The 27,486-nt window shown below is 39.7% G+C and overlaps 1 protein-coding gene across 3 annotated transcripts; it reads left to right on the forward strand.

Annotated features, from left to right (window-relative positions):
* Positions 1-1,082: 1,082 nt before the first annotated feature.
* On the forward strand, positions 1,083-26,653 carry hbs1l (HBS1-like translational GTPase). Of its 3 annotated transcripts, none has more exons than XM_086263831.1 (18): positions 1,293-1,617; positions 2,255-2,323; positions 2,551-2,682; positions 2,877-3,128; positions 14,570-14,678; positions 14,900-15,105; positions 15,946-16,111; positions 16,868-16,985; positions 19,136-19,282; positions 20,267-20,341; positions 20,450-20,567; positions 22,113-22,181; positions 22,298-22,402; positions 22,887-22,977; positions 23,211-23,319; positions 23,468-23,568; positions 25,377-25,521; positions 25,609-26,653. In XM_086263831.1, the coding sequence occupies exons 1-18, from the start codon at positions 1,575-1,577 to the stop codon at positions 25,618-25,620; spliced, it is 2,067 nt and encodes a 688-aa protein (XP_086119957.1). In that variant the 5' UTR covers positions 1,293-1,574; the 3' UTR covers positions 25,621-26,653. The 3 variants fall into 3 exon arrangements, with proteins under 3 accessions (XP_086119958.1, XP_086119957.1, XP_086119959.1); XM_086263833.1 differs by lacking the exon at positions 1,293-1,617 and adding an exon at positions 1,671-1,795; XM_086263832.1 differs by lacking the exons at positions 14,570-14,678; positions 14,900-15,105; positions 15,946-16,111; ... (9 more) ...; positions 25,377-25,521; positions 25,609-26,653 and adding an exon at positions 3,589-6,088 and having other exon boundaries at positions 1,083-1,617.
* The last annotated feature ends 833 nt before the right edge of the window (positions 26,654-27,486 follow it).

Consider the following 27,486-nt stretch of genomic DNA (forward strand, 5'->3'; position numbering starts at 1 on the left):
TTAAGGTCATCCTCGCAGTTATTGTTAGTTCAGCCCAGATCTCGGTTGAAATCTAGAGGCGATCGATCGTTTGCCTTTGCTGCACCTGAGTTATGGAACAGCCTCCCGATTGGCATTCGGGAGTCTGATTCTATTTTTTCTTTTAAAGCACGCCTTAAAACTTATCTTTTTGAACTTGCCTTCTCTACCCGTTAAATGCTGACTGTTAACTGCGACCTATTGCATTAACTTTTTACTATTCCTTCATTCTTGGTGTTCTCTATCATGCGGCACTGGGTCTGCTATAATCTATGTGCTGCAGTCCATTTTATTAGTGGCTTTCTACTGTGAACATTGTCTGCTGTTCTTATTATATTTGATATTAATGCTCTTAACTGTATTATTTTATTGTTTTTTTGTAAAGCACTTTGGTATGCCTAAGGCTTTTAATGTGCTCTATAAATAAAGGTTGTTGTTGTTGTTGTTACAGGAAAACTTAGCCAGGTCAGTTATTACTGATATGAGTCACATAGACACTCCCCCACTTCTTTGTTTTGGTCTGATTTTCTTCACCTATTTGCTTCTATCTTTCTATGACAGTGTCCTACCAAAATGGAAAACTTCACTCTGCTTCAGTGCAGCAAATATTTACAAGTATTGTTCCTGTTAAACATAAAAAATATATAATTCAAGCACAGCCTGAGAAACCACAGGTCAGCGAGCATCACCACATGTGAGGCCCAGCTCTGCAAATTTTTTTTCTTCTTTCTTTTTTTCAGCCATTGCTATAGGTGCCTGATGCCTGGTGGCAAAAAGACTATAGGGCTTAAAGGAAATGCTGCATCCCCCACCCTCTTCACACCATGGACACTTAACACCTGAGAAAATCTAACACTTTACAGACTGTATTTCATACCACCTCACACCTCTCTTATTTTCCTGTGATACTCTTATCTCCGTCAGACAGAGTCCTCTCCCAGCCATTCACTTTGTTTTAAAGAGTAATTTTATTATAACTTTTCCATTTTATGGGTTGTTTTCTCTTTCTTTGCGACATAATTTATTTTCTTTCTCTATTGTGGTTTGTGTTATTTCTTATTATTTACTGTTAAACTCGAAGTGTCGTGCAATGTTTCTTTTTTTTTATATATGGGGTGCAACTTATATTACTATTTTAGGCTTGCAGAACTTTACTCTGACGGATGCACAGAGTTGTAGCTGTAAATAAATCCAGTGTAATATAGGTCTGACAGCGTAAACGTTTTGAAACCCGTTGAGATCTTATGCCAACTACAAACGGAAGTTACGTCAGCGAAGAAAAAAACTTTTTATTATTATTTATTTTACTTTAATTATGCAGAAGCTCGGCGTCGATGAAATGACGTAATTACAACAAATACGTTTGTTTGTTTTTATTTTTGTGTGTGTTGTGGTTACATTTATGTATTTGCGTGACTGTCGAATCTATTGTGACCTGCCTGCTAAGGTAGGCTAGCTTCACACAGCAGCAACTGCAGGAGCTTCGCTGGGCAGTGGACACATGTCCGTGAACCGAATAACATAACAGTGGCGCCGAGAGAGGAGGCATAATCAACATGTCTCGTCATAGAAATGTTCGAGGTTACAACTACGATGAAGGTAGATGGCAAAAACGGTTCTCATTTAAATGCCGCGGCAAGGCGTCTAAGAGCTAAACCAGTTAGCTGTTTACAGCTAAGCTAAAGTTTACAGTTACTCAGTAGCTGTAGCGGCTAATGCTAGCTCGTTTAACTGGCAAGATCCCACTGTTGTCGTGTGACTTGGCACCTAGCGTATGGTAAATTGTCCCATAACGACAGTAATTACTAATACCCACGCAAACCCAACATTTTGGATTAATGTTATAGTAAAAAAAATTTGATGTGAGGTGTGTGTAACTGCTAAATTTACTAATGTTTACTCAGGTTATTGCTAGCTACTTGCCTAGCTTGCTAACTATCCAGTGTTTTGTTTGTGCCAATAACACCAGATTCCTTACTTGCTCTTCTTTACATTCAAATCTCCCAATGTTGTAAATTTGCGGAATATATTTGTAAATAAAGCTTAGAGTTAAGCGATTAGAGGAAAATCTCCAGGTTTCTAGTGTGCAGTGGCATTCATAAAGTTGCTGACAAAGCAAAGTCACAGCTGGCATAAAGGGACTTTACTGCAATTGTGTATACGACTGTTTTTGTGAGGCACAACAAAATGAGCAAAGGTATCCATCTAAGTGTTGTTTTTTTCTTCTTTTTTTCAGACTTTGAAGATGATGACATGTATGGACAGTCTGTGGAGGATGACTACTGTTGCATTTCACCAGCAACAGGTTGGTTACCATTGATGCATAGTAAAGATGGAGCAGACTAATTTGAATCTGTCTGAAGTTAAGCATACACTGCATTTTCAAATAAATAACTTTTTTTCATTACACTCATTGATAACAATAGTTGCTTGCCTTTCCAGTTTAAGTTTGAAAATATGCAACATTAAGTAGACATCATATATGATAACGTATAATCTACTATTAAAATTAAATGGTTTTGGCTTATCTAGCAAATCAGTTCATCTACTCGCGTCAAGAAAGACATGCACCAAGGGAAGAGCCTTTAGAGGAGGAAGAATTTGAAGATGAGGCTGTCCCTGTGTCCCCTACTGTCAACCAGAATCTCAACCCTCTTGATCAAGGTAGTATTTTTGAGCACACAACTGCGTCTCAGAATATAAACATTTCTCAACTTGTTTTTTGTGTTTTTACAATTAAAGGTTCCATGCACCAGTTCATTTTGTCCTTTAAACTTTTGATGTCTTTTTTAAAATTTGTGCTTTTTGTATGGATCACAAATCTATTGTGTGTGTCCAACATTTGCTGTACTCTTTAGCCAAGCTGTATTCCTGTCTGGACCACATGCGGACTGTGCTGGGAGATGCAGTGCCGGACTCAGTCCTGACCCAGGCAGCCATAAAATGTGGATTTGACCCACAGAGGGCACTGGACGCAGTACTGTCTGAAGACACTAAAACTGCTCCAGTTACCAGAAGTACAACTGAAGAGACTGGTACAGTAGAGCGAGCTAACCAGGACAAAGCGCCGCAACCACAAAGAACCAAACAAGAGGCTGTGGCTGACAAAGGTACACCTTGAGTGGGTCAAAATAAAATTGTTTTACTGATTAAAAACTGTTACCCCTGAGTGATTCAGTGTAGTAACACACCGGGAGGACGTTAATTTGTGGCATTTAAAGGGTTGTATAACAGATTTGGGTTTTCTGTGGAGTTTCATAGCTATGAAAAAATTTTTCTGTATAGGTGGGTGTTCCAAGATAAGTATTTCCCATTTCCTCCTCAAACGCAGTCAACATAGGTCACTGCTGCTAGTACTTCTATATAAATATGTGTCATTATTGGGTGTATGGAAGCCTAACAGCCAGTAGTGTTCTTTGTTGATTTCACACAAATTTGTATAGTGATACAAATGTTTAACAAAGTGCCTTCTTTCTGTCTTTTTTTTACTATATGATTGATTTGACTTCTGCTCTGTGGTCCCCCTCACCCCTCCTCTTCGACAACTGCACTTGGCTTTTGTAAGGTAAGGAGCCTGCTTGTCTTCTTCTCACACAGACATGACGTCCAAGGCACATGAAGCCAACACACATGGGCACAAACATGCACATCCACATGTACCCGAACTAAAAGCACCCAGCTTATGTGACCTCTTATCTCAACCAAATGCCGGCAGCTGTGAAAAGCAGGATTTTAGCCTTAAAAACATTAGCCCAGGTGTTAGCAGTGGTGGTAGTCTGGCACAGCTCATCTCTGAGCACGAGCAAAAGAATAAGGGGTCAGTAGTAGCTGACACAAGGCAGGGCTTGGACGTTTCCTCATTCAACAAAGGACTAAACGCAACAACAACAGCATCCATTATGTCTAGTCAGAGTAGTATTTCACTGGGAGCTTTGGCATCTTTAAAGACGTTATCAGCATCACCGGCCTCTCCTCCCTCCATCCTTTCAGTTTCACTCAGTAGTCTATCGCTAAACAACCCCAAGACAGCAGCTGCAGGCTCTTCTATGGCTGCTCCTCCTGGATTTGGGAGTCTCAGCTCTGTTGTGCAGAAAAATCAGCAGTCTGTTGGGGTTGGAGGCAAAGCCATGCTGGGTGGTTCAAAGGGTAGCCCAACATTGGCCGATTTAATCCAGGAGCACTCAAATCGAAGCCCAGCTTTCAGTAACTCTCTCCTTACTCCTCAAAGCAGCATACCATCTGCAATGTTTCAGGGAATGGCTGCACCAGCACAAACACTATCCCTGTGCGAACTTGCTTCCCAGCACCAAAACAGAAAGAGTTCCCCTCAATCACAAAGCACTGAAAGACTAGCGAATGCTCTCTCCTCATCAAAAATAACTAGCATCACTCCCCCATGTCTGGCTGGCACTGTCTCATTGTCCCAGCTTGCCTCGCAGCATTACAGCAACAGTTTCTCAACTTCCCCCAAGCCTTTCAGCTCTGAATCTCCAGAAAATGCACTGAAGCAACCACCTGGTCTCTCTGAGCAGCTCTCTTTGTCACATATGGCGTCTGAACACAAAAGCAAAACCTCAACCACCTCAAATGGGTCACAGTGCTCCCTCACGTCGCTCTTTTCACCAGCAAAACCAGAGAAGACTGGCATGTCAGAAGAGAGTGCTAAAGAGGGTGGTGCCAAGTGTGAACTCGACCACAGACCATACCACCAAATCTTCAGACAACCTAAACCAGGTCACACTATTGATCTGACTTCACTGATGGCCCAGTCACATGGAGAAGGTCTCCATCAGCTTGAAAGTGACCTCCCATCACCCATGTCTCCAGCTGCTTTTGCATTGGGGTTGGATGTTTCCGTTTTTGCAAAACCATCAGTGTTTGCGATTACGCTGTCTGTTCAGACTAGCAGAAGACAAAAGAGGATGAAAAATGTACTGAAGGGAAAAATAAAAGGTCAGAGGAGAGGAAGTTATTACAAGGCCTTCCTCTCTCAGTCGCAGGAGAAATCCAAACAGCAGCTTCCCACACTTTTGCCGATTGTACCTTTCCGCTTCGACACCCCTTCGCCTGATGACATCGTCCGTGCTAATCAGCGGAAAGCTTTCACCAGGTAGCCACAAGGAAAGCGCTTAATTCAGTTGCATCTACCTTGGTGCTAACTTGACTTGCTTTGAATGAGAACCCCACTTCTATCTGGGCCCTTTTGCTCTTATCACTGAACTAAACCCAGAGATGCAGCACTCAGGGTTGCACTCATTTAAGGGGAGTAAAAGAACTTTTGGGTCCAACAAAATGACATGCTGACTCTGATCACTGGTTAAAAAAATAATAGAAAGAAGATTATTCAAGCATTTATGTATTTTTTTTTTTTTAAGTGAACACATACAGAACAAAGAGAAATGAATTCACTCTGGCAGCTTAACAATAATCTTAGCTAACCCAAACAAACCTTCAAAGAACAATTTAAGTATTTTAGGAACTTTTAGAAAGATCTTTGTTTCTTATTGCTGTAGTTAGCTTTCTCTCCTTCATTTTAAATGTAGTCTTATTTTTGTATGCTTCGAAGGCCAATGGCTTTTTAATTTTTTTATGATCACAGCAAAGAGAAAGTTCATGTATACTCTAGATGTGACTTTTTTCTGAGCTGCATGAACCCTCAAAAGACAAAAGAGGTTGACTTTGTTTGCAGGTGTGCTGCAGCTATTGGAATATGGATCAGTTAACCATTGTACTGGTTTACTGCTGCCTGTGTTTGAGATCATGGGTTTGACTTTTTGGTTTAGAGGACACCTGGAGATTTTCCCATGAGGGAAGAGGAACACATACGCATATGCGTACAGACACACAAAGACAAGCAAAATCTTTTAACTGTTAAATATTGAAAAACAGGTTTTTTTTTTGCATGAAAGCACTATATACTTTTACTGAATTAGTCAAAGTGAATGCGTTCATACTGTAGTAAAAGATTTTAATTTCGTTTTGTATACATGGGTTTAATTTACACTGGGTGTGTCTTCGCACACTGCCAAAGGTTAATTTGTCTGTTTCGAAATAAAGATGATTGACTTTATGTGCTCTGAGTGAACCTCTGTCTAGTCTTCTTCAGTTTTTGCGAATGTGCGTGTGTTAAACACGTTTTTTGGCTTGTTGTAAGGAACTAATCCTACCTAATGAATTTTAAAGTGCTCTATTTTAATGTATAATTGTATAGTAAACTGCCAGTATAGGACAATAAACAGTTGGTCATAGTGGTATCTTTACCAGTTAACAGAGCATTTGCCTGTTTTTAAAGAGACATTTTTATAAAGAAAACATTGTTTATCTGCAGTAAAGCTTCCATTTTTAAACGGTTATGCTAAAGTGTCTTGAGGCATTTCTGGTTTTGACACTCTTGTTTTTTACTCATTCATTGTTGTTTTAAGTGGGAATTCATGTTGGTAGAAGAGGAGTAAACGTCATGCAGGTGCAGAGAGTAAACTGGACCCCCGGGGTGTCTTCCAGAAAGGAGAGCCTGAGGGAGATGATAAATGATAAAGGACAGTTAGTGTTAACAATAGCAAGATAAACATTAGAGGTTAAACAGGTTTTTCAGTGTACAAAGCTTGCAGTCCTTGGAAAATGGTGTTTGGAAATAATTAGATGCCCTGGACGTGTTGTGGTCTGTTTTGTGTGAAAATGTGCAGGTCCAGAGTGTTTTTATAATGTTTTTTTTTTTTTCAGGGAATCAAGAGATGAACAAATTGTTATTAGCAAGTGGTTTTGTCCAGCAGCTATTTGTCCTTTTTTCTCAAGGGGAGCCGCTGTGTGGGTTTGTGCAGGAAGCTGCACTCTTGGAGAAAATGTCAAGCCAAGCACATGTCGACTCTGCACAGCAGCCGATAGACTGCTGTGCCTCTTATACACCACCTACGTAGGAAAATCTGATCAAGCCTCTCAACTTTCACAGCTTTCACAAAGGCTGTGACAGATCAAATCCTCTTTGTGTCTTTACAGGCTCTGCATTTCTTGCAAGGCATACATGTTGCACAAACTATGGTTTTGAAGTGGTGCCAACTCTGGAAAATACTATTGTTCTAACAAGTGGTCAAAAATAAGCAGATGCACTTGGACTTACATGCGTCAGTATTATGTCTTTTTTGTGGTGTGTGTTCTGTTAAAGGGCAAAATGGAAAATTTTGCATTCAGAACATTTGACCTCGGTGCTGTGGTTGAATGCAAGACAAATCCTAAATGTCTTTTTAAAAAAAACCAAAAAAAAAACCATGCAGCTGGCATGCACAGTAGTTCCTCAAATTTGTTAACAGCTACACTTTCCCAGGAGTTAACATGCTAGTCCTACTACTTCCTAATACCAATCGTGCAAATATATATACTGTACTAAGTAAACATGTTACACATTTAAACGACCACATATTACTTATAAATAAAGAAATCTTTGTTAGGAATATTTGACTTACAAATCAAGGAATCTCTCTGTTCAGTATTTACTATGCAATCATTGTCACAAAATGTGATTTTGAATATGAAATTGTTTGGGTGAGTGGTTCTCATACTTTGCCTGAAAGCTGTTTAGCGGTTTCCAGTAGCTGAAAATCTTTGGAGGCACTCACTAGCTCTTTTTCTGTCCCAAATATCAGCTACTAATATGAGCTGAGACAGTAACTATAACTCTATTTTAAAGTTTTGTCAGGGTCCAGGCTGTGGTAAGATTTTATAATTAGATTTTATTTGTGTCAGGTGGAGGCCTGTGTGTATGCAGGCACGTACAACGAACAACCTAATTGCTTGTGGTCCTGTGTGTGTGGTTTTCTTTTTTGTTCCCCCCCCCCCCCCCTCGCCAAGCAGTGGAGTTGCTGTCCAGGTAACAGAGTACTCTTCGATGCATAGGCCCATATCACCAAGCCTTAGGCTACATCATTTTCTGATGTGCACATCCCAGAATTGTAACAGTAGACTTGACACAGACCTCAATAACTGTGATAGATCTGTGTGGTAATAATGTATGTTGCAAACCTAGTAAGTGGATTAGTAAGACTATAGCTCTGTAAAACACGATATAATAGGCTGTAATTATATCTCACTTCCTTATTTTGCTAATTTATAATTCTGCCAGTGTAAACAGTGTAAACATATAGTTTTTTTAAATTATACATGCGTAGACTCTGGTGCGTCTTTAGTCTTTCTATCTTCCTGCATTTCAGTAAATGTATCTTGATCACGATTTGATTTCTTTCAAGTCTGGCATTGACAGCTCAGTTTGACTCATGATGGCAGAGCAATGCAGACATACTAACTAGGGCTGTGCCATGTGGTATTGTTTTGTAATACAAGTATAATAGTAATTTATTTTTAAATTTAATGCCAGGCGTTTATGTTTCTTATTGCATCCAACCAGGGGACAAACTCGGGTATTTCTTAGAGCCACATGTGAGCTTTCGATTGAATATTTGAAAAGGAGCTGCTTCAACAACCCTCTAACAAAGAAGAGGGTTGTTGAGAAAGAAAGAAAACTGAAAGAAAACTATTCCAGCTAAAGGTGGAAGCAACAAATAAATGTGTTTCACCACTTGAGGCAGAAACAACCTGTCAAGTACAAGAAAGTTCTACAAAGGAAGAGATGCTAGCAGGGATGATTGTCCCAAATGTCAGCAAATGACTCCACCAAAAACTGCCTGAACACTTGCTAATTATGCTCCATACGACAGTAAGAGCAAACGGTGGATGGAAATTACTGATGTGGTTACACAGTGGAAAAGCAGGGCTTTAGGCAACTGGTTTAAAAGCGCAAACTGGGATACAACATCCCATGTAGAAAATATGGTTGAATTTGTTTGTGTAACAGTGCTGTGCAGCTCTTGCAGTGTGAGTTATTGTTAAAGTGTTAAGTGGTTATTTTCTACTTAAATGGTCCAGGGAAAAACCTGATAGGCTAGTTTTCTGCTTACAGTTGACTTATGCTGTGCCACTACAATTCTGTAATATCGTGATATAATTTTGAGACTATAACGTCCGCCCCTAATACTAACATGTCAGTATAAATCCAACAGCATTGCCCGCTATGGCCAGGCTTCAGTGCAATACATGGGATTGGACAGACTGTAGTATGCCTGGGCGACCTGCCTGGACATATCATTTGCCCAGACATATATTGATAACATTCCCAAGCAACGCACCCAAGAAATCCATGCTATGTGTTGGGGGAAAAACTGGATAAAATGCCTTTCAGTGAAACAAACAGCAGTAGGGAAGTTTTTAGTCCCATCTAACTGCAGTTACCGTCAAACTACATGACCAAGTGCTTCTTTTCAAATTTTGATCTCATTTAGTTATTGCAGTTATTGTTTGCAGATGGGGAGTGTCATATAATAAATCCTTAACCCACTAATCGCCTTGCTTTAGCAGAATGCTACTTTTTATGCCAAAGTCTGCTTAGCTGCATGCTTGTTTTCCATTCAGACATGCTCTAAATTTGCAAAAATTGGGATAAAATGTGGAAAATTTATGTCTAGAAGAAGGTGTGTATTAATAATATAGCTGTTAGGCTCTTTCTATGGCAGAAAAGATTAGTCGCCCCTGCTGTTGTTGTTGTTGTTGGGGTTTTTTTTCATGTTGGCAAACAGTTCAGCCTTAAGTTGTGTGCAAACCCTTGCATATTATTCAGAGCATACACTTCTGTTTAACTGCTCATTAATACAAATATCTAATCAGCCAAACACATGTCATCAACTCAATGCATTTAGGTATGTAAACATGGTTAAGACAATGTGCTGAATTTCAAACTGAGCATGAGCAACTTGAAATAATCTCAGACTGGTTTCTTGAACATCAGTTTTATTTTAGCTCTAGTGGCCTCCGCAGTCAACAGATCTCACTCCAGTAGAGCACCTTTGGGATGTGGTGGATCGGGACATTCTCATCAAGGATGTTAGGATGTGGATTCAACAAATCTGCTGCAACTGTGTCACGCAAGCACCTCAATATGGACCAACATCTCTGAGGAATGTTTCCAGCACCATGTTGAATCTATGCCATTGAGAATTAAGTCAGTTCTGAAGAAAAAAGTGGGTCCAAACCAGGGTTAGCAAGGTGTACCTTGTAATAAAGTGTTGTTAAAACCATATTTAAGCAGCTTGTTATAAATGGTAAATTCAGATTTCTAGGCTCTCCCAATCACTATCAACTTTTGCTAAACTAAGACTTCTGTAGTTTTATTCTTAAAGCATTACATGTAGTGTATGACCCTTTGACCTTTTTTTGGTGGTGGGAGGGTTGTTAAGTTGTGGTTTTGGGATAACTTAACAAATGTGCATGAAAAAAGAGTCACAGTTTCTTAAAGTAGTTAAGATTTGAAATGTTTCTCCAACTAATTTTATATGAAACACTGTAGCAGAAAAATAAGTCATCCAGTGGCAATTACTCTATAATGTAAAAGTGCAGAAAAAGGTCCTGTATGCATGAGCAACATACAGATGACAGAGATCTTAATGTGTGAATATAATTATGACTCAAAATGTAGGTTTGAACAGGAATAAGGTAAAAGCTCATGTACAGTAACCCTTGAGAATGTGAGTACTTGAGTCCAGCCACAGTACAGTGTGTCATTTCAAAACCTCACTATCGTTACTATCATTACCCTGCTTGATGCATGGTGCTGTTAAAGTTGGCATAGAGACTTGTTTATTTTTCCATGCGGGTCTTTTGGCGTTCTTTCTGCAGAAGGGGCAGATGTGCAGTCATGTCTGTCATTAAAGTTCACTTCTAGATTCCTCAAACAAGAAAGCACTGAACAATAATGTCACTTAAAATAGATTGACATAGTTATTTATTTCTCTTTTTTTTTAGACAACAGTGTAAACCACAGTGTACATTAAAGTTGTAGGTTGTCGTGCTGTAGGTCAGAGACAGTCTCTTTATAGACCTGTTTTGAACTATAAAAACACATTAGGTGAGAATTTCAAGTAGCTTCTGTGACTAAAGGTTAACTGCTGAGTAGGTGGAAGTCACAGAAGCAGATATATATATATATTTTATGAAATCTTCAATTGTGGTACTGACACTGTGGGTCTGTATGACTCATCGTGAAAGGGGTCAGATCCTACTCATAGCTTTTGCCTCCACCAGCAGTCTCTTTTTCATTCATGTTTCCATCTATTTTTCAAACATGAATGAAGTTTGACTCCCAGATTGTCTCATTGAGAATAGATCCACAAGTTTAGGGTAGAAGATGGACTAAATTTAAACCGAAGAACCCCATGGATTTTTATTCCAGCCTTTATGGTTGAAATCGTGTAATTAACAATAGATTTAAACTGGTTTACATATATTCTTAATTACTAATTTCCCTTTTTTCGTTTTTTGTAACAATACAAATTAGAGATGAAACTGGCGCACATTCAGAAATGTTAGGTGACTCACTTCAAATATTCCCCTATTCCTCCCCACTCCCACCCCTGTCTCTCTTTAGATATTTTGATATAAAGTCGACACACCTTATATGTCTCGTAGGCTGTAGCGGCCTCAAGTGGTTGGTGTAGTCTTTGCCCCACCCCTCACCTTTTCTTTTGTCCGCACTGCGTTTCTGTGTTTGGACAGACAAGGGAGGGTTGATTTGCATATCCTGGGTGCACTCCCTTTATTCTGTCATGAATAAGATGACTCACTTACTCATTCAGTCACACTAAGGGTCCCCTATAATAGAGAAATCCTGGATAGAAGGATACCATGTGTTTACTTACCAGTCCAAACAAGGTAAAAGATCCTGCTCTGCGCCTCGGAGCTATATTGCGCCGAATCATTTTTCTCATGTTACCATCCTGTTTGGAAAAGTGTTGCAGTGTTTTGACAAAGCAACATGCACAGTTAATAAGGGGGTTGACATTTGCTTAAGAACTTGAAGGAGTACAGCAGAATGTTTGGTTTTTCTTTTTTCTTTTTGAAAAAACATTAAAAAAAAAAAAAAAAGCAAAGAACCTGTCACATACTTTAGAGCATGATGTATTTTTTTAATCACAGTGTGTATTGGTAGATTCATTAGAGTTTCCCAGTTGTCGTATCATTCTTACTTGCTCTAACGAGGCAGTGTTAGCCTTGTTTCCAAAAACAGTTGTGACTCTTATGTGAAACATGAATAAGAATGAAATCAGTTGACCATAATTTGAACTACTGTCAAATTATATTAATCGATTGATTGAATGAAAAATGATCCTGGTCCAGAATCTGTATATACCATTTACAGCTGTGCAGCTAATCCAAATGCACAAACCCACCCCGTCTCTCTACCATCATGGTTGCTGGCCTGTTTTTTTTATATACAGACAGACTGTCAGTGGCTGTCTGTCAAGGACCCTGTCTCGGGGCCTGAAGCTCAGTATTGGTATTTGTAGATTTTACATTGTCCTCAGTACTTGGTATTCTGCATATAGACAGCAATAACATTGGGTAGGTGTACAATTTATAAAGCACTCCTGCACTACAATGCCACGCCCTTTATTGCTTAAAGATCAGAGCTATGAGGTTTACGGCCTTGCATATAGAGATTCCACTATATTTTTGATTTTATACACCAAAGAAAATGATATATAGTTTTATTTTGCACTGCTATCTCAACTATTTTGCTAACATTCATATTTTAAAAGGCAATAACATTTCCCAATTTGACCCTTAATGTTTTATCTTTGTACTAATTTCAATTAATATGTAGGTTTTTGGGTGATTTGCAATTGACTGGATTTTAGAGAGGGCTCCAACTCCTTTAGATACAGAATTGTAAGTGATTTTCAAGTTTTCAAGTGGCCTGATGTCCTGTTGACACAGGTGGTAGAAACCTCTGTGTCACTGAACAAGGACCAGAAAAGCCCCCAGCTGCACGAAGAACCAAAATTCCCCAGAGAGTACTTTTTCCATCTCATGTTGCTGCTTACTGCAGGACAGGTGAAACTGAAACAGTAGATTTCATATGACGGTGGTGTTTTTAAAATTGCTGTAATTTAATCGCAGCGGTGGTACTTTTTTGAACCTTTTTCTTTTGTCGATTAGATTTACCTGTCATTTCTTAAGTGTAGTTTTTCAGTTTTTATCTCAGTTGTTGCAAGCTCTGCTTTGGTTGTCCCCTTTTTCCACATTTAAGTAGATATGGATAAGTGTGTGGGAATCAACAGTATGCAAATGCCATTAACTTAAAAAGCCTCACTAGAGTGTGGTGAGCTGACTTGTGTTGCAATGTTTCTGAGTGAAAGGGACTTTTTCTCTAATGCAGAGCAAGTCATTCAGAGAGTGTTTGGTTAGAGAAAGTCCATTAATATTCTGTTGAATCGCACCTCTTTCCTCTCATTTTCCCTCAGGGTATTTTTTATGATGAACAAAAGGTATAAACATGCAAGGATTGACAGAGTTGTAGTGTTTTCATAAAATTCATGCTAAACAAAAGCTAGAAGATGAAGGTATATCCACTGTTTTATCACTCCAACACATTATAGAAATGCTGAAGGAATGCAGTGGGGGGTTGTGTGGGAGTTTATCCTATTTTGATACAACAAGGAAAGGAACATAAAATAAAGACTAATAGAAGTGGCAGTTTATTAGATCTTAGGCCCTTTTCACCTTGTAGCAGTTCAGGCTTTCTGTTGTGCATATATGGACATATTTTTTTAATCAGTCGTGTGTGCGGTGTGTGATAATGGATGCATTCACTTTCAGTGCTGCACTTGCTGAGGTGACACCTTTTCAAAAGATTCATTCTGCGAAATGCTGTGTCACACTGATCTATTTACGTGGAGACGGGAGGCAACGGCCACTTCTGAAATTAACCCTTTCTGAACCAGGATGTCACTGCCGCGCACAGACGCACAGTGTGTGCAGTAGGCTTGGCTGTGCAGCCCAGTCTAAATGAATCAGAAACGGGTTGATATGACTGGGACCGGTGGCCATTTGGGACTGGGATGACAAAGCAGTGACCTCAACAAGTCTCACTGCTGCATAATATGAACTAGCAATCAGATAGATATGAGGCTCAAAGTGCAACTTATTGCAATCTGCACTCTTACTGCTCTCAAGAATATGCCAACGTGCAACCATAACTAGTAAAATAGTCATTACCTGAATCTGTTGGACATCACTGATGTGTGCATGGTTGTTTTAGAGTGTTGTAAAACATTATCTTCAAGCAACTTAAAGGAGTCCAGACGCTTTTCTTTGCAATCTCCTTTGACTACGATGACCTGGATGACTGAGAACCTTCACAGACAAAACATTATCTACTTAATAACACAATAAATATTGACATTATTTCTCTGGACTGGTTAGACACATTGTGAATCTGAGGTTTGAAGCTGCTCCACTCACTTACTCTGATAATTGTTGAAAGATTGAATCTTAATGTCTTTTAGTTTAGCTAATATTTCTATATTAACCTTGATCTTAGTGCATGCCCAGAAAAGTCTAGATGTAAGCGACCACAGTGGAAAAAAAACAAACGGAAAAACTTTTTCTCCTTGGAGAAAGTGTGAGTCATGGAGGCCTTTGTTTGCCTTTTTGTGTCTCTTATTTTTCTCAGCTAAAAGCAGAGATGCTTCTCACAATAAACTGGACTCTGAAGTTTTACCAAAAGTGGCCCGCATGACCGTCTCTGGAAAGAAGCAGACTATGGGTTTTGATGTTCCAAGGTAACTTAACCCTTCCCCTGTTGTCATGTTCAGATTGTTCTCTTAAAACAGTAAAAAAAAAAAGTTATTTGACTGTGATTTAAGCCTTTAGCAAAATTGTGGTTTAATTTAAAGCAAAAGCTAAAGACTGATCTGTTTGGTTAGAAGGAGATTAGAGCTTGCGAGACATAATTTTCAGTTGTTGCAAAGAAGCGTATTCACACTTCAATTTCTCTTCTCAGTACAGGGGAGAACGGTGTTGTCGTCACAGCTACAGAAGCTGCCTCCAAACGCCCTGAGACTCCATCTAAAGGGTCCAATGGGGACGAGCCCGTGACCGGTCCCACCCTGAGCCGTTCATCTGGGAAGGCACGGCAGGCCATCAATATCAAAGCTGAGCTGGAGAAGAGACAAGGGGGCAAGCCTCTGTTAAATTTGGTAGTTATAGGTAGGCTGAATATACTAATATTAATGCTCCACCTTTATGAACTATTTTGTGCACCACTCAGTTAAATAGTACTTTAACATTTAACGCTTTGGGGTATTTTGAATGCATGCAAATCCAAGTTATACGTTAAAAGAAGAGAAAGATCAGCAGTCACAGTGCTTCGAAATTTGGGAGTATACCCAAAAGTATGCTGAGTGGGAGTTCCTTTTTTTTTGTTTTTTTAAATCGGGCACTTCTTGCAGAGTTGGTTTTTCCCCTCATATTCTAGAACCTGTGTTCAGTGCCTTGATATTTCGATTTACAGTTGGGCAGTTAATCATATTGAAGATCTCTTCTTGCTGCCCTTGTTTGGTTGGCTGTGCCTATGTCACCGTTGAATGTAGTAAATGAGTCGAGCTTCAGACCAGCTCAGTTGCTCAATCATTATTTCTCATTCTCAGTTACAGCAGAAAAAGTGACTTGGTAGTTTCAGAAGTGCAGATGATTCTAGTTTCCCACAGCCTATGAAACCTTTCGTTTTACCACGACACCCCCCTCCTCCCCCCCCCCAGAACCTTCGATCCTTCTTCCCATTTCTTTCTACCCCCCTTGCCACTTGTGCAATTCTACTTATTTCCTTCTCCAATCTGTGGCTTCCCTTTGCTGTTTTATCATTTTCAGTCCTCCCACCTGTCTTATCATTCTTTGCACATTCTTCCTCTTTTCCTTATCTGTCTATCCCTCCCTCCATTCCTCGTCAGAGTCCTTTAACACTCCCCGCCCTTAGAGCCTATTTTCTTTTTGAATGACTTTCTCCCTCAACTCGGCGCTATGATTACAGTGCTAGTCCTCTCTCTACAGGTCACGTGGATGCGGGTAAGAGCACACTGATGGGCCACCTGCTATATCTGCTCGGCAATGTCAACAAACGCACCATGCATAAGTACGAGCAGGAGTCGAAAAAGGCAGGAAAAGCCTCCTTCGCCTATGCTTGGGTTCTGGATGAAACGGGCGAGGAGAGAGACAGGTATATATTGACTATGAAAGTGCGCACAAAGTGAAAGATGCGTGCACAGTTATTACATAATAATCAGCAAATTTATATTTGCAGAGAAAATGTGCATTTATTGTTTTTAAGGACATATTTTTATTACATAACATTATATTTATTACTCCAAAAAATGTTTGCCTATATATGCATTCCAAGTTGAGGGTAAAATCAGATTTATTAGCTCACAGGTAACTACTGTTATGCTAAAAGATGTGAGATTCAACTTGGAATCTTTTTTTGCTCAAGCTTCTTTAGATTAGAAAAGCCTTGTTGAGTTATCGATGCAGTCGGTCAGTTTTGCTCTGGATGGATGAAAAGGGTTAATTTGTTACAAGAAAGCTGTTTTTCCTACGTGACATGGAATTTTTATTTCGTACAAAAGGCATTTATCATGGAAAAAAAAAATAGTGTTAAAAAATCTGTCCCTGCTTGCACTCTGTTGTTATTATCAGAGTGAAACGGAAGCGAAATACGGCAGAAACAGAAAGTGACATGGGTGGGAATCCATATTCAACTTATCACTAAGTTCTGAAGCAGATGCGTAATACTTACGAGCCTCGCCCACCAGACGTGCAGTTACACAGGAAATGACCAGGACTTTAAATCTGGATTCCCTTATAAGGCCTTCCAGACACTTTAGCACGCTATTAACATCTAGAATTTTCTCATATTCAAGTGTATCAAATGGTTAAAAAATGAATTGTTGGCTTTTCCCCCCTTTTTGTGCTTCAGAGGTGTTACAATGGATGTGGGCATGACAAAGTTTGAGACAAACTCTAAAGTGGTGACACTGATGGATGCACCAGGACACAAAGACTTCATCCCCAACATGATCACAGGAGCTGCACAGGTATAACATGAAAAGCTCTTCACACAGCCTGATCAGTGCATGTAAATCAAGGCTGTGAGTGAGATGTTGCTAGATGTTGGTGGGCTGCGCATTTACAGTTTACGAATGATCGAAATGGACGTGCCTGATGAAATTTAAGTGCTGCAAAAATACAAAATCAGACCTCATAAGAAGAGGTTACAGATGAATATGAATGAGTGTAAGTAACGAAGTTAGAAAGCTACATCTATGTACAGGTTAGTAATCAGAAACTGAAAAGTGGCTTGAATGCATCTATAATTTATGAGATGAATAATAAATATAATGTAATAATAATGAAGGGGATACAGTTTGAAAAATACCTATTTCAGTAACCTATGTGCTCAGTAACCTATTTCTGAAAAATAGATTGCTGTTTATCGAATCTTCTGCTGTACTCTACTCAATCCATTGGTTAGCTGCAAATATGACTCAACCATTTAAACAATTCTAACCGATCCTAAAACATTTTTCTGACTTTGAAAACTTCTCGATTAAAATGGCCGCTTTCCCTCCTTCCGCACCCTGACATCTTGAAATAACTTCGGTGGTTTTGGGTGTTGGTATCGCAAGGTGTTTTTGCAGGCATGGGTGTGCTTGTCTGTGTCTGCTTTGGGGAGCTCGTGTAATTTCTCTTTTACCATATGACTGTCCTCACATTTACCTCTTCATGTAGTGACTAAGGAGTTTCTGCTGTAAGCAAATCAAGGTGACAGTGTGTCATGTACTTAGGAGGATATTTTCAATGTATTTTCTCCAGTAGAACATGAATTTCTAAGTCAAAATGAATAGAAAGCCACCTGCTTATACTTGTATATAGTATAAAAGTATAAAATATTTTGTCATGAAACACTTGGGGCATTCATTATGACCAATGTCAGTAATAGGGTTTCCCCCGTCAGTCAGCTGATTTAATTATTTTTATTTAATGTGCTTTAGCTATAAATTTGGCTTTCAGGGCATGCTCTCTTTGCAATTTCTTTCTTGTCTCTTCAACTTTTGACTGTTTTTCTTTTTGCATAAGATACTGTGCCATTTTTACTTAGTTTACTAAAGTTTAGAGGAGAGCATCCAGTTGCTGTGACGCATGTATTCAGTGCAGTATCTTAACGCTGGCCTACACTCGACATGAATTGTCCAAACTGTAATGTAGAACATGGCTTCATTTAATGTTAAAACAAAGAAATGGTGACACAGGAGGAGGCACGGCTAGAAGATGAGCCAGCAGGCAAAAATCTAAATTTTCACACAGTGTAAGTAACTCAGCACTCACCTATCCCAGTGGTGACATTAAAAGGTTTACACAACATGCATTCATGCAGTTCTCTAAAGTGATTTTCTCAGGAAGTGCATATAAACATCAAGGGTTAAGTCTGTGCACTTTTGCTACTGAATCTTTGATACATCCCTTGATATACATGCTCAAAACTGATTACAGGAAAAAAAATGTGGTGAACAAAAACAAGATTTTGGCTTTAGATTGTGATGCGTGGAGTGGGTGGAAAGCTGATGTAATTGCAGTTTTTCACAGGTTAAATGTGTTTTCCAACACTGAGAAATTTCCTGGGCCTATGTTTTGATGCTGTAAAAACTCAAAAAATGCTGAAAGAAAAAATAACAACAGAAAGTAAAAAACGGAAAATTTCATTCTTTCACTAACTTGGAAAATATTCATTGCGTGACGATAAAATTTTACATGCGATAGTCAAATATTCTAAAAATAATTGTACTAAACCCCCCATCAGTGCTCTGTTCTGTATTGGCTCCCTGCTTCTCACTTTCCATGTGTGTTTTTTGTGTATGTGGAAGGGCAGGGAGGGATCAGAGAAGAGCCATGACTCCAAATATAAATTACTACAAGCAACAACAAAAAGAGCCCCTAAGACTTGAGGGTAGTTTATGCACAATATATAAGCAGGACCTGTTCTGAAAGCATCAGTGCTGCTCATGTTAAAATCTGATAGCATTGCAAATGCTTTCTAAATGTGGAAACATTAGCAGTGGTTTATAAAGTTACAAACAGAATATGTTTTGGAAAATTTACAGTGTGTGGTTTTTATTTTTAAGTCTGCCTCTGCAGAAACGTATGCATGCCAATCTCAACACCCCTTCGCCTTACTCTCTCTCTCCAGGCTGATGTGGCGGTGCTCGTGGTGGATGCCAGCAGAGGAGAGTTTGAGGCGGGCTTCGAGGCTGGTGGTCAGACCAGAGAGCATGCCTTGCTGGTGCGTTCGCTGGGTGTCACTCAGCTGGCTGTAGCTGTCAACAAGATGGACCAGGTCAGACCTTCTGCACTAAAACGAAGCACTGTGGAGGCATTTTTAAGACCAACTGTTTTTTACAGCTGAACAATATGAGTGGCAGTCTGTTTGTTTTAAACAAATAAGCACACAGTCCTGCAGGTATGTTTAAAAATTAACGTTGAAAAGAATCTTCAGCTTGTCCACCGTTGGGTGAATCCAGCAAATCCTGCTAAGGTATCTTTTTTCTTTGTTGCAAAAGGTGTGCCCAGAATCTCCCTTTTCTGTTCAAGAACAACATTGTGGAGAAGTTCAGATTATAGGAAACGATAAGGGAAAGAGCAGGCCTGTTGTGTATAGATGGACAAATCAAAGAGTCGATTGGTCAGAATAACTGCAGAAGCACGGTCATCATTGCTGTAGTTACCAGGAAACTCGAAGTTAGTGTCATGACTATAATTATTCTGCAGTTTTGAAGATCATTGTGAAAGTTGACACTGCACATTTCAGTGCAACTAAAAAATCTAATCTATCAAGAAAAGGCCTGGTAACAGGCCTCGTAGATTGAAATATGGTGGTGTGATGTTCAGTAAGCATTACATGCAAATATATTTAAAGAAATGTAATATCTGGCATCTGAAGGAATTTTAGAAAAGTGGGTTGATATTTTAGCCTGTCACTGTTGTACTAGTACTGCCCAGCTTCAGCTTCAGGTGGTATATCTACCCTGTGAGACTGCGGGTGTACTTGGTTGACACCATATGCAGGACTGCATAGACAGCACTGCAGTCTAAAAGAAGTTAAATTTTTATATATATACACACCTTCTGAATGTTGAAGACCTTAACAGGAGAGAATAAGGCCTTAAGAAACTGTGTGTATGTGTGTGAGATTGTGTTTTTGTTTTTGTTTCCTATAATCACTGGCATGTTGGTGACACATTTCCATATCAGAGCAGTGCTGAAGGGGAAACTCTGTTTCTTTGTGTTTTTCCTTTTTCCTGTATGTTCGTTTACACATCAGGTAAACTGGCAACAGGAGCGCTTCCAAGAAATCATCTCGAAACTTGGCCATTTTCTCAAGCAGGCAGGATTCAAGGTGAGCTGGCACGAAGTCTGAGGACATAGCTCTGCATCTGTATAATATTTTGGCTGTGAGTAAATATTTGCTCTCTCTCTTTGATTCCGTGTTTATCTGCTTTTCCAGGAGTCTGATGTTTTCTACATCCCCACCAGCGGCCTGTCAGGAGAAAACCTTGCCACCAGGAGCTCAGTGTCACAGCTCACCTCTTGGTACTCTGGGCCGAGCCTGCTGGAGCAGATTGGTAATACACTGTGGCACGTCTCGAGCTGCCGAAAGCGCTTATTACCTTTTGACTCAAGCTACATTTTCACTCTCTACTTTTCTAAATGTGTGATCTGACGTGATGAGTCACGAGTTTTGTTTCCTAAGAAGGTTGACTGCACTACCTATGCCCAGCTATAGTTATAGAGCAGGATTAAATATTTCAAAAGCTTTATATAAATTGGAACATAAGTCAGTAGACTAAACTCTTGATGTAGCTGTCTTTATGTAAATCTAAATATATTGCCGTTTCTCTTAAATCTGTTAAATTCTGGAGTGCCTGTGTGTTTGCAGCACTTATATTTTTGTCAAAAGAAGTTCACCCCTTTGCAGTTCTGCTCTCACTGTTCTTGAAGGTATGCAGAAAGAAGAATTAGTCATATGTAGATCATCAAGTTTGACAGCTTGAAATTCATCTTGCTGTTAACTAATGCAAGGAAAACCCTATAATCACATTAAGAGCTGCAGGTATTTACTGTAAGTTGTTTATTTCCATATGCCTCAGTCACACAGGTCTATAGAGTGGTCCTGTGAGCCACAGGGAACAATCTGTTTTACCCAACCAGTTGGCCAATAGTTGCTAGAAGTTGCTAGGTGCCTTACTAAAACCCCCTTCTAATTGCTTTGAATGCTTTGATTGCTAAGAGATTGCCACGCTTGCCCATAATTTGCATGGAAGACGCAGACTCAAGTACTCCCACCTACACCGACTGTGGAGACTGTTTGTCTTTGAATTAAAAGCTGTGCCTTCCTGCTGCACTAACTTTTACTTTGACTGTGAATCTTTTCTGTTCCTGGTTTTCATCACTTTTTTAACTTATATATCACTTGGTGTTTGGTTTGCGAATGGTTGCAGGCAAGTTGACATCTTCCATGCAAACTATAGGCAAGAGTGGCAATCTGCCAGCAGCCGGAGATAAAAGGTTTATAGTGTAGTGGTGGTTCATTAAACTTACAAGTGAAAGATCTCTGGTTCAGTCCCGGGAAGGTCAGCTGGTGTGAGCTGAAAGTTTCTTTTTTCTTTAAACAATAAAATTGACTAAATATTTGATTACATTTATTATATTTAATTATTGAATGACTCAAACTTCCTTTCTTTGGGTTGGCATGAGTGTTAAAACACCAGATGGAAAACCTAAGACGCTTCGCAGCATCGAATTAGGTTTAATGATTTTAGCACTGAATGTGGATAATCTAACCAGCTTTACACGATGCAGCTGCAGCAGTGTGTTTTTGTGCAACCTTTTTTCTTGAAATGAAAGCTACAGAATCCATGCATTCTGACTGTAAGCTTGCTGCAATAGACGTGACTTACTTGAAAATGATTCACGCAACACCGCCTGACATGTGAAGTTTAGCTTCCATAGAACTGACATCTATTTCAAAACATTCAACATCCAGTCTCAGTCTGCTTACAGAGAACATGATTCACCGCCAATGGTCACTGGACAGCTCATGTTATTTACCAGCATTTTACCGCTACTTATTGTTTACTTCCTCTTTGTTGTTTTTTTCCCCTCTGAAGATGCTTTCAAGGCCCCTCAGAGGTCTGTAGACAAACCTTTCAGATTGTGCGTCTCCGATGTCTTTAAAGGTAACGTTAAATATGGAAATGGGCCCTTGATGTCTATTTTCTTAATGTCTGTTTTCATTTCTCCAATTTGTGTTTGATTGCTGAGATTTTGCTGACGTTGGATTTTCTCTTCCCAGACCAGGGTTCAGGCTTCTGTGTTACAGGAAAGATCGAGGCTGGTTATATTCAAACTGGAGACAAAATACTGGCAATGCCTCCAAATGAAACCTGCACTGTCAAAGGTATGCACTCATGTGCTTTTTTTCCTCCCCTCCCGGTCTTTGTTAAATGAAATGTCATCAGGGTGGGCTGAAAAATAAAAACCTTATATGGCTCGGTTTTTAGTATCTGTACTAAAAACTATCAAATGAGACCTCAATTATTTTTTATCTCAAAGTCTGTTAGTCATGGTTTGACATTAATACAACAAAGCATCACTCAACACCCACTGCACAGGTGGAAAGTTTATTTTTGGCAGCCATATAGTGAATTTCTGTAAACCTGAAGGGAAACAGATTGATAGCATCTCACAAAAACAATAGTTTGATATTAATAAGAAGTAGAAAAACACGCGTACATTATGCAAAATCACAAAGAAAACAAATGTAAGCCTGATGTCTGCTTACATGTGGACCTTTTTTGTGTGCATCTGCTGGTGTGGATGAGTGGTAAACACTGCCACCTTAAGGCAAGTTGGGGAACAACACTGTGCTCTTTGCACTGCAGGAATTACTCTACACGATGAGGCTCTGGACTGGGCTGCAGCAGGAGACCACGTCAGCCTGACACTCACTGGCATGGACATCATTAAGATCAAGTAAAGAATTAATTGCTAAGGATGTGTTAATATAAAACTGAATGAGTATTTTTAAATATTTCTTAACAACGGAAATTTATAATTTATATTTTGCAGTACATATAAGTATTGAGGTCTGGTTTACAGTGTTTTGATTAAATACAGACTTCGTTTATTTTGCTTGTAGGGTGTTTTTTTTAAATTTTTTATTGTACTTTATTTTTCAAACATATTTTCTGGCTGCTTCCTTCCAGTATGGGCTGTGTGTTCTGTGATCCCAAAGAACCTATTCGAGTTTGCACTCGATTCAGAGCTCGAGTCCTCATTTTCAATATCGAGATCCCCATCACACAAGGCTTTCCAGTAAGTGCCAACAAAGCGCTGCTTTTACACACCTAAACAATTCTGCCAAGATTTTAGTGATGACAATTGCATAATTATGTTATGTGAAACGACTCTTTGCACAGTTGTATGTGCTTTAACTTTAGAAATGTGTGCACGCTTGGTGTAGGTACTGTTGCACTACCAGACAGTCAGCGAACCGGCCACCATAAGGAAGTTAATTAGTGTTCTACACAAGAGCAGCGGCGAGGTCCTGAAGAAGAAACCAAAGTGAGTTTGGAAAAGGATTTATCATCATTTTCTATCCAATTATGCACGCCAGCATTTTTGTTTCTGTTTATTGTGTTGTTAGGAGTGTTTTTTATTATTTGCTTTGTTTATGGTAGCGCTGAAGCTTTTCTCTGAACTTGGAAACAATGAATAGCCTTCAAAATAAAATGTTCAAGGTACTGCCTTCCAGCGCCTTAATGTCAATGTGTGGGAAGTGTGGTTAGTTAAGTAGGACATTTCTTTTTCCTAAACAAAACTTTACACGAACAGTAGTTTGGATATTTACTGTAGATGCACATACACTGCTCAAAAAAAAAAAGATCATCACAACATAACACGAAGCATCATTTTTAGCTGCTTTGGCGTAAATGAAAGTGAGAAGTGTTCAACTGGAGCGGAAACGACAAAACTGCCCCCAGAAAGGAGGTTTTGCAGGTGGTGGCCATAGATCATTGCTCTTGCCTGACCCCTCATGACTGATTTTTTTTTTTTCTTTTTTTCTTTTAGTTGTGCCTCATGCTAGCTCGCCCAGGTTGGCACAGTCTCAATAGTGTGGAGGAGATGCTAGGCAACGGGCAGTTTTACAAAGAAGGCTGGACAGGCCGTTGAAAGGCCTTAACCCAGCAGAAAGTCTGGTATGAGGGGGAACAGGAGGAGGAGCGCTGCCAGAGTCCTAAAAAAACTCATGTGCAGTTTTTTTTATCACAGACTCCATGAAGGTGGCATGGAGGGCATCCTGTAGTGGGACCTATGCTCATAGCTCTGTTGCCTCTCCAGTGCACCTGTTGTCATTTTCATTTATGCCAGAGCAGATGGAATTGATGCAAAATGGTTTATGCTTCCTAACATCTGGACGTTGAGTTTTCAGTGCGAGAAACATTTCACCAATCATCCAAGTGACTTCTTTTGTCTCAGCTGACAGCAGGATTCCCCAACTTTATTAAGTCGACTTGTACCACAAGCCATCACATATAAATCAGTATTTAAGGTTTGATTCTCATCATCCACTGGAGCACAAACTGGGTGTTATCAGGATGCTACTACACAGAGCGAACACAATCCCCAGAGACACTGTGCAAAGCGAAGCAGACGAACATCATATCAAAAAGCCCAGAGTAAATGTGGTTATCCCAGCTGGACATTTGACAAAACTGGGAAAGGCTTTCAAAGCCCACCACAAGGATCAGGCTCCCAGCTGCAAACTGAGGAATATAGTGTACGCTGTTAACTGCCAGGAGGATTGCTGTGTGTATATATATATATATATCAGGGAAAACAAGTCCTAAGCAGACCTACAGGCCAGTGGACATTGTTTCAATGATGAGCATGTACACATCCTGGACAGGGGCGAACGCTGGTTTGAGCGGGGAGTCAAAGAGGCCATTTACGTGAAAAGGAGCCATCTCTGAATCGAGGAGGCGGCCTAAGGGTACATATTTCACCATCTTACAATGCTGTGATCGCAGCCATTCCCCAACTCTCTGTGATTAATACCGGTGGCTATTGGTCAGTGGTCATGACAATTTGCATATTAATGATCATGAAACTGACCTCATGGCCCATTGTTAGTCATTATTAGTCAGTAGTTCTACTTTCAGTCATTATGCAAATATGCTGTTTATGATGTTGGGAAACCTGAAGTCAGCCGAGACTGAAGAAGTCAGTCAGATGAGTGACAAAACATTTCTCCACTGAAAATGCCACCACAAGATGGCATCATATTAACCCCTTTTTCGCCATAAAGTCAACTTCTTGTTAGAATATTCAAATTCATGTCATGCTGCTTCTTGCGTGTCTCTTCTGTTGAGGTGTTTGAGTAAGGGCATGAATGCCATCGTGGAGATCCAGACCCAGAGGCCCGTGTCATTAGAGCTGTACAAAGACTATAAGGAGCTGGGCCGCTTCATGCTGCGATATGTTGGCTCCACCATCGCCGCGGGGGTTGTCACTGAGGTAATGAGTTGGATCCTGTGGCAAAATAGTCCCACTTCCCCCGTTTAATAAAGTACTCTTACGCCATTTAATTTTTCTTTCCTGCAGATCAAAGAATGAAGACCATTTCCGCCGACACAGAGCCAGCTAGCCTGACCTTGCTCTGGAGACTGCATGCAGCCAGAGACAAAATGCAATTCAGAGAGATCAAAGAAACGCCGCTCATGGAGTCAGAGCGTCTTATTCATCCATCCATTTATCCAATCAGTGTAGCAGCTACTCCACCTGTCTGCCCTGAACATCACTAACTGCACAGATACCAAGTGTGTGGCAAGATGTCACAAAATAAACTCCCAATGCATCCGCCAGCTCTCACATCTCAACTCTGTGTTGCTGAGCGTCCTCCTCAGTCATACAGGCGCACTACCCAGCTCCTGCTCACTCCACCTTTATCTGTCAGTAAAGCCTGTTGCTCTTAAATTGATTCCACTTGATTAAACCAATGTTTTCTTTAGACTCTGAAAGACCGATCCTACCCTGCAGAGCATCTCACAGTGATGGGTTTAACTATGTTCTTTTTGAAGGAGCTGTAATAAATCGGATAACACTGACTTTTATTTAAGGAGTGAAAGAACAAGTCCATGTTTTTCCCCTCTCTGCTTCTATGCATGAGGGGTCAGCACTGGGTTTACACTGCCCCGTTTTCCTTGATGAGGCTTTTCTAATCAAAACTAAAATTAACTATTGTAACTAATGTTACGTTATGTGGGACTCTAAAGGGCAAAATAGTATCTTTTTTTTAAAACTAGAACTATTTTTATTTTATTTTAATTTCAATAACCGAAGGGATGAAGTTTAATGCATTCAAATGTTTACTCTAACCAGGGTGGAGTAGTTTAAGAACAAAAAAGTGAAAATTATCATTTCTACTTGGAGAAGGCATTTCTCATTTATGGTGAAACAATAATAGAGTTATTACTGATTTTCTTCTGCAAATCAGCAGAAAGATGTTGTTTGAAGACCTGGTTTGATTTCCCTCTTTATTTCTTTTTCTTTTTTTTAAACAAAGGCTCATCCGAGTGCAGTTTGGGGTTCAAAGAGTTGTATCATTTCTGTGCAAAAAAAGAAAGAAGAAAAAATGAACATGACATCAGCAACTTGTGGTTTGAGTTTTGATTTCTGCATCTGAGAAAATCCTTTCATCTAGTGACTCTTCGTTATTATAATCCCATAAGCCAAGAAAAACAAACCTTTCTGGAAGGGCCATCTTCAGTAAAAGTGTTGCATGTGAAGTTGAACAAAGCTTGGCTTTTGTCCTGACAGTCTCACAGCTAGAATGTAAATGCCGGCTTAATAATGTGAAATAATTTTACAAAATGCTCACAATTGTGACCCCCACACACTTTTTTTTTTTTTTAAAGCTCTGACGCATGTTGACGAACAACCTACTCATTGTCACCTCTAATTGCGCACAATTTAGGGTGAGAGTTCAATGAGAGTTAAGTTTCCATTCTCTTTTTCTCTTTGGAAAAAACAGAAATATAGTGGTTGTTTTTTTGCGTAGGTGCTAATGTGACGTTCCCTGAGGTAAAACGGCTGAAGAGATGAAATATGAAAGGACGAACGTGTCCTGTAGAGCGAGTATACAAGAATTCTCCAAACACAAACACAATGATTCATTCAAAAACTGCTGAACGATATGTTCAGCAGTTTTTGTCACTGTTAACAAATGCATGCGGGCCATGACCATGTAACTTCTTAGTATCTTCTTTTAGTCCATTCTGTTACATTTTCTTGTGATTGTTGCCAGCTTATAGACCGCAATGACATGATAGCATCACACAGTTGTTGCAGATTTATCAGTTGCAAATCTGTAATGCAAATCCCATTCCTCCACATCCCAAAGACGCTCTATTGCAAAACCTGTTAGTTGTTATCTTGCTTGAAGCAGCCAGCACAAGATGTGTACGTTGTGATTCTAAAGAG

The sequence above is a fragment of the Aulonocara sp. 'chitande type north' Nkhata Bay genome, linkage group LG15, assembly GCF_057382095.1.
Source record: "Aulonocara sp. 'chitande type north' Nkhata Bay isolate Kocher_YH1m ecotype deep benthic linkage group LG15, A_spYH_male_GT1.1, whole genome shotgun sequence".
NCBI classification, from domain to species: domain Eukaryota; kingdom Metazoa; phylum Chordata; class Actinopteri; order Cichliformes; family Cichlidae; genus Aulonocara; species Aulonocara sp. 'chitande type north' Nkhata Bay.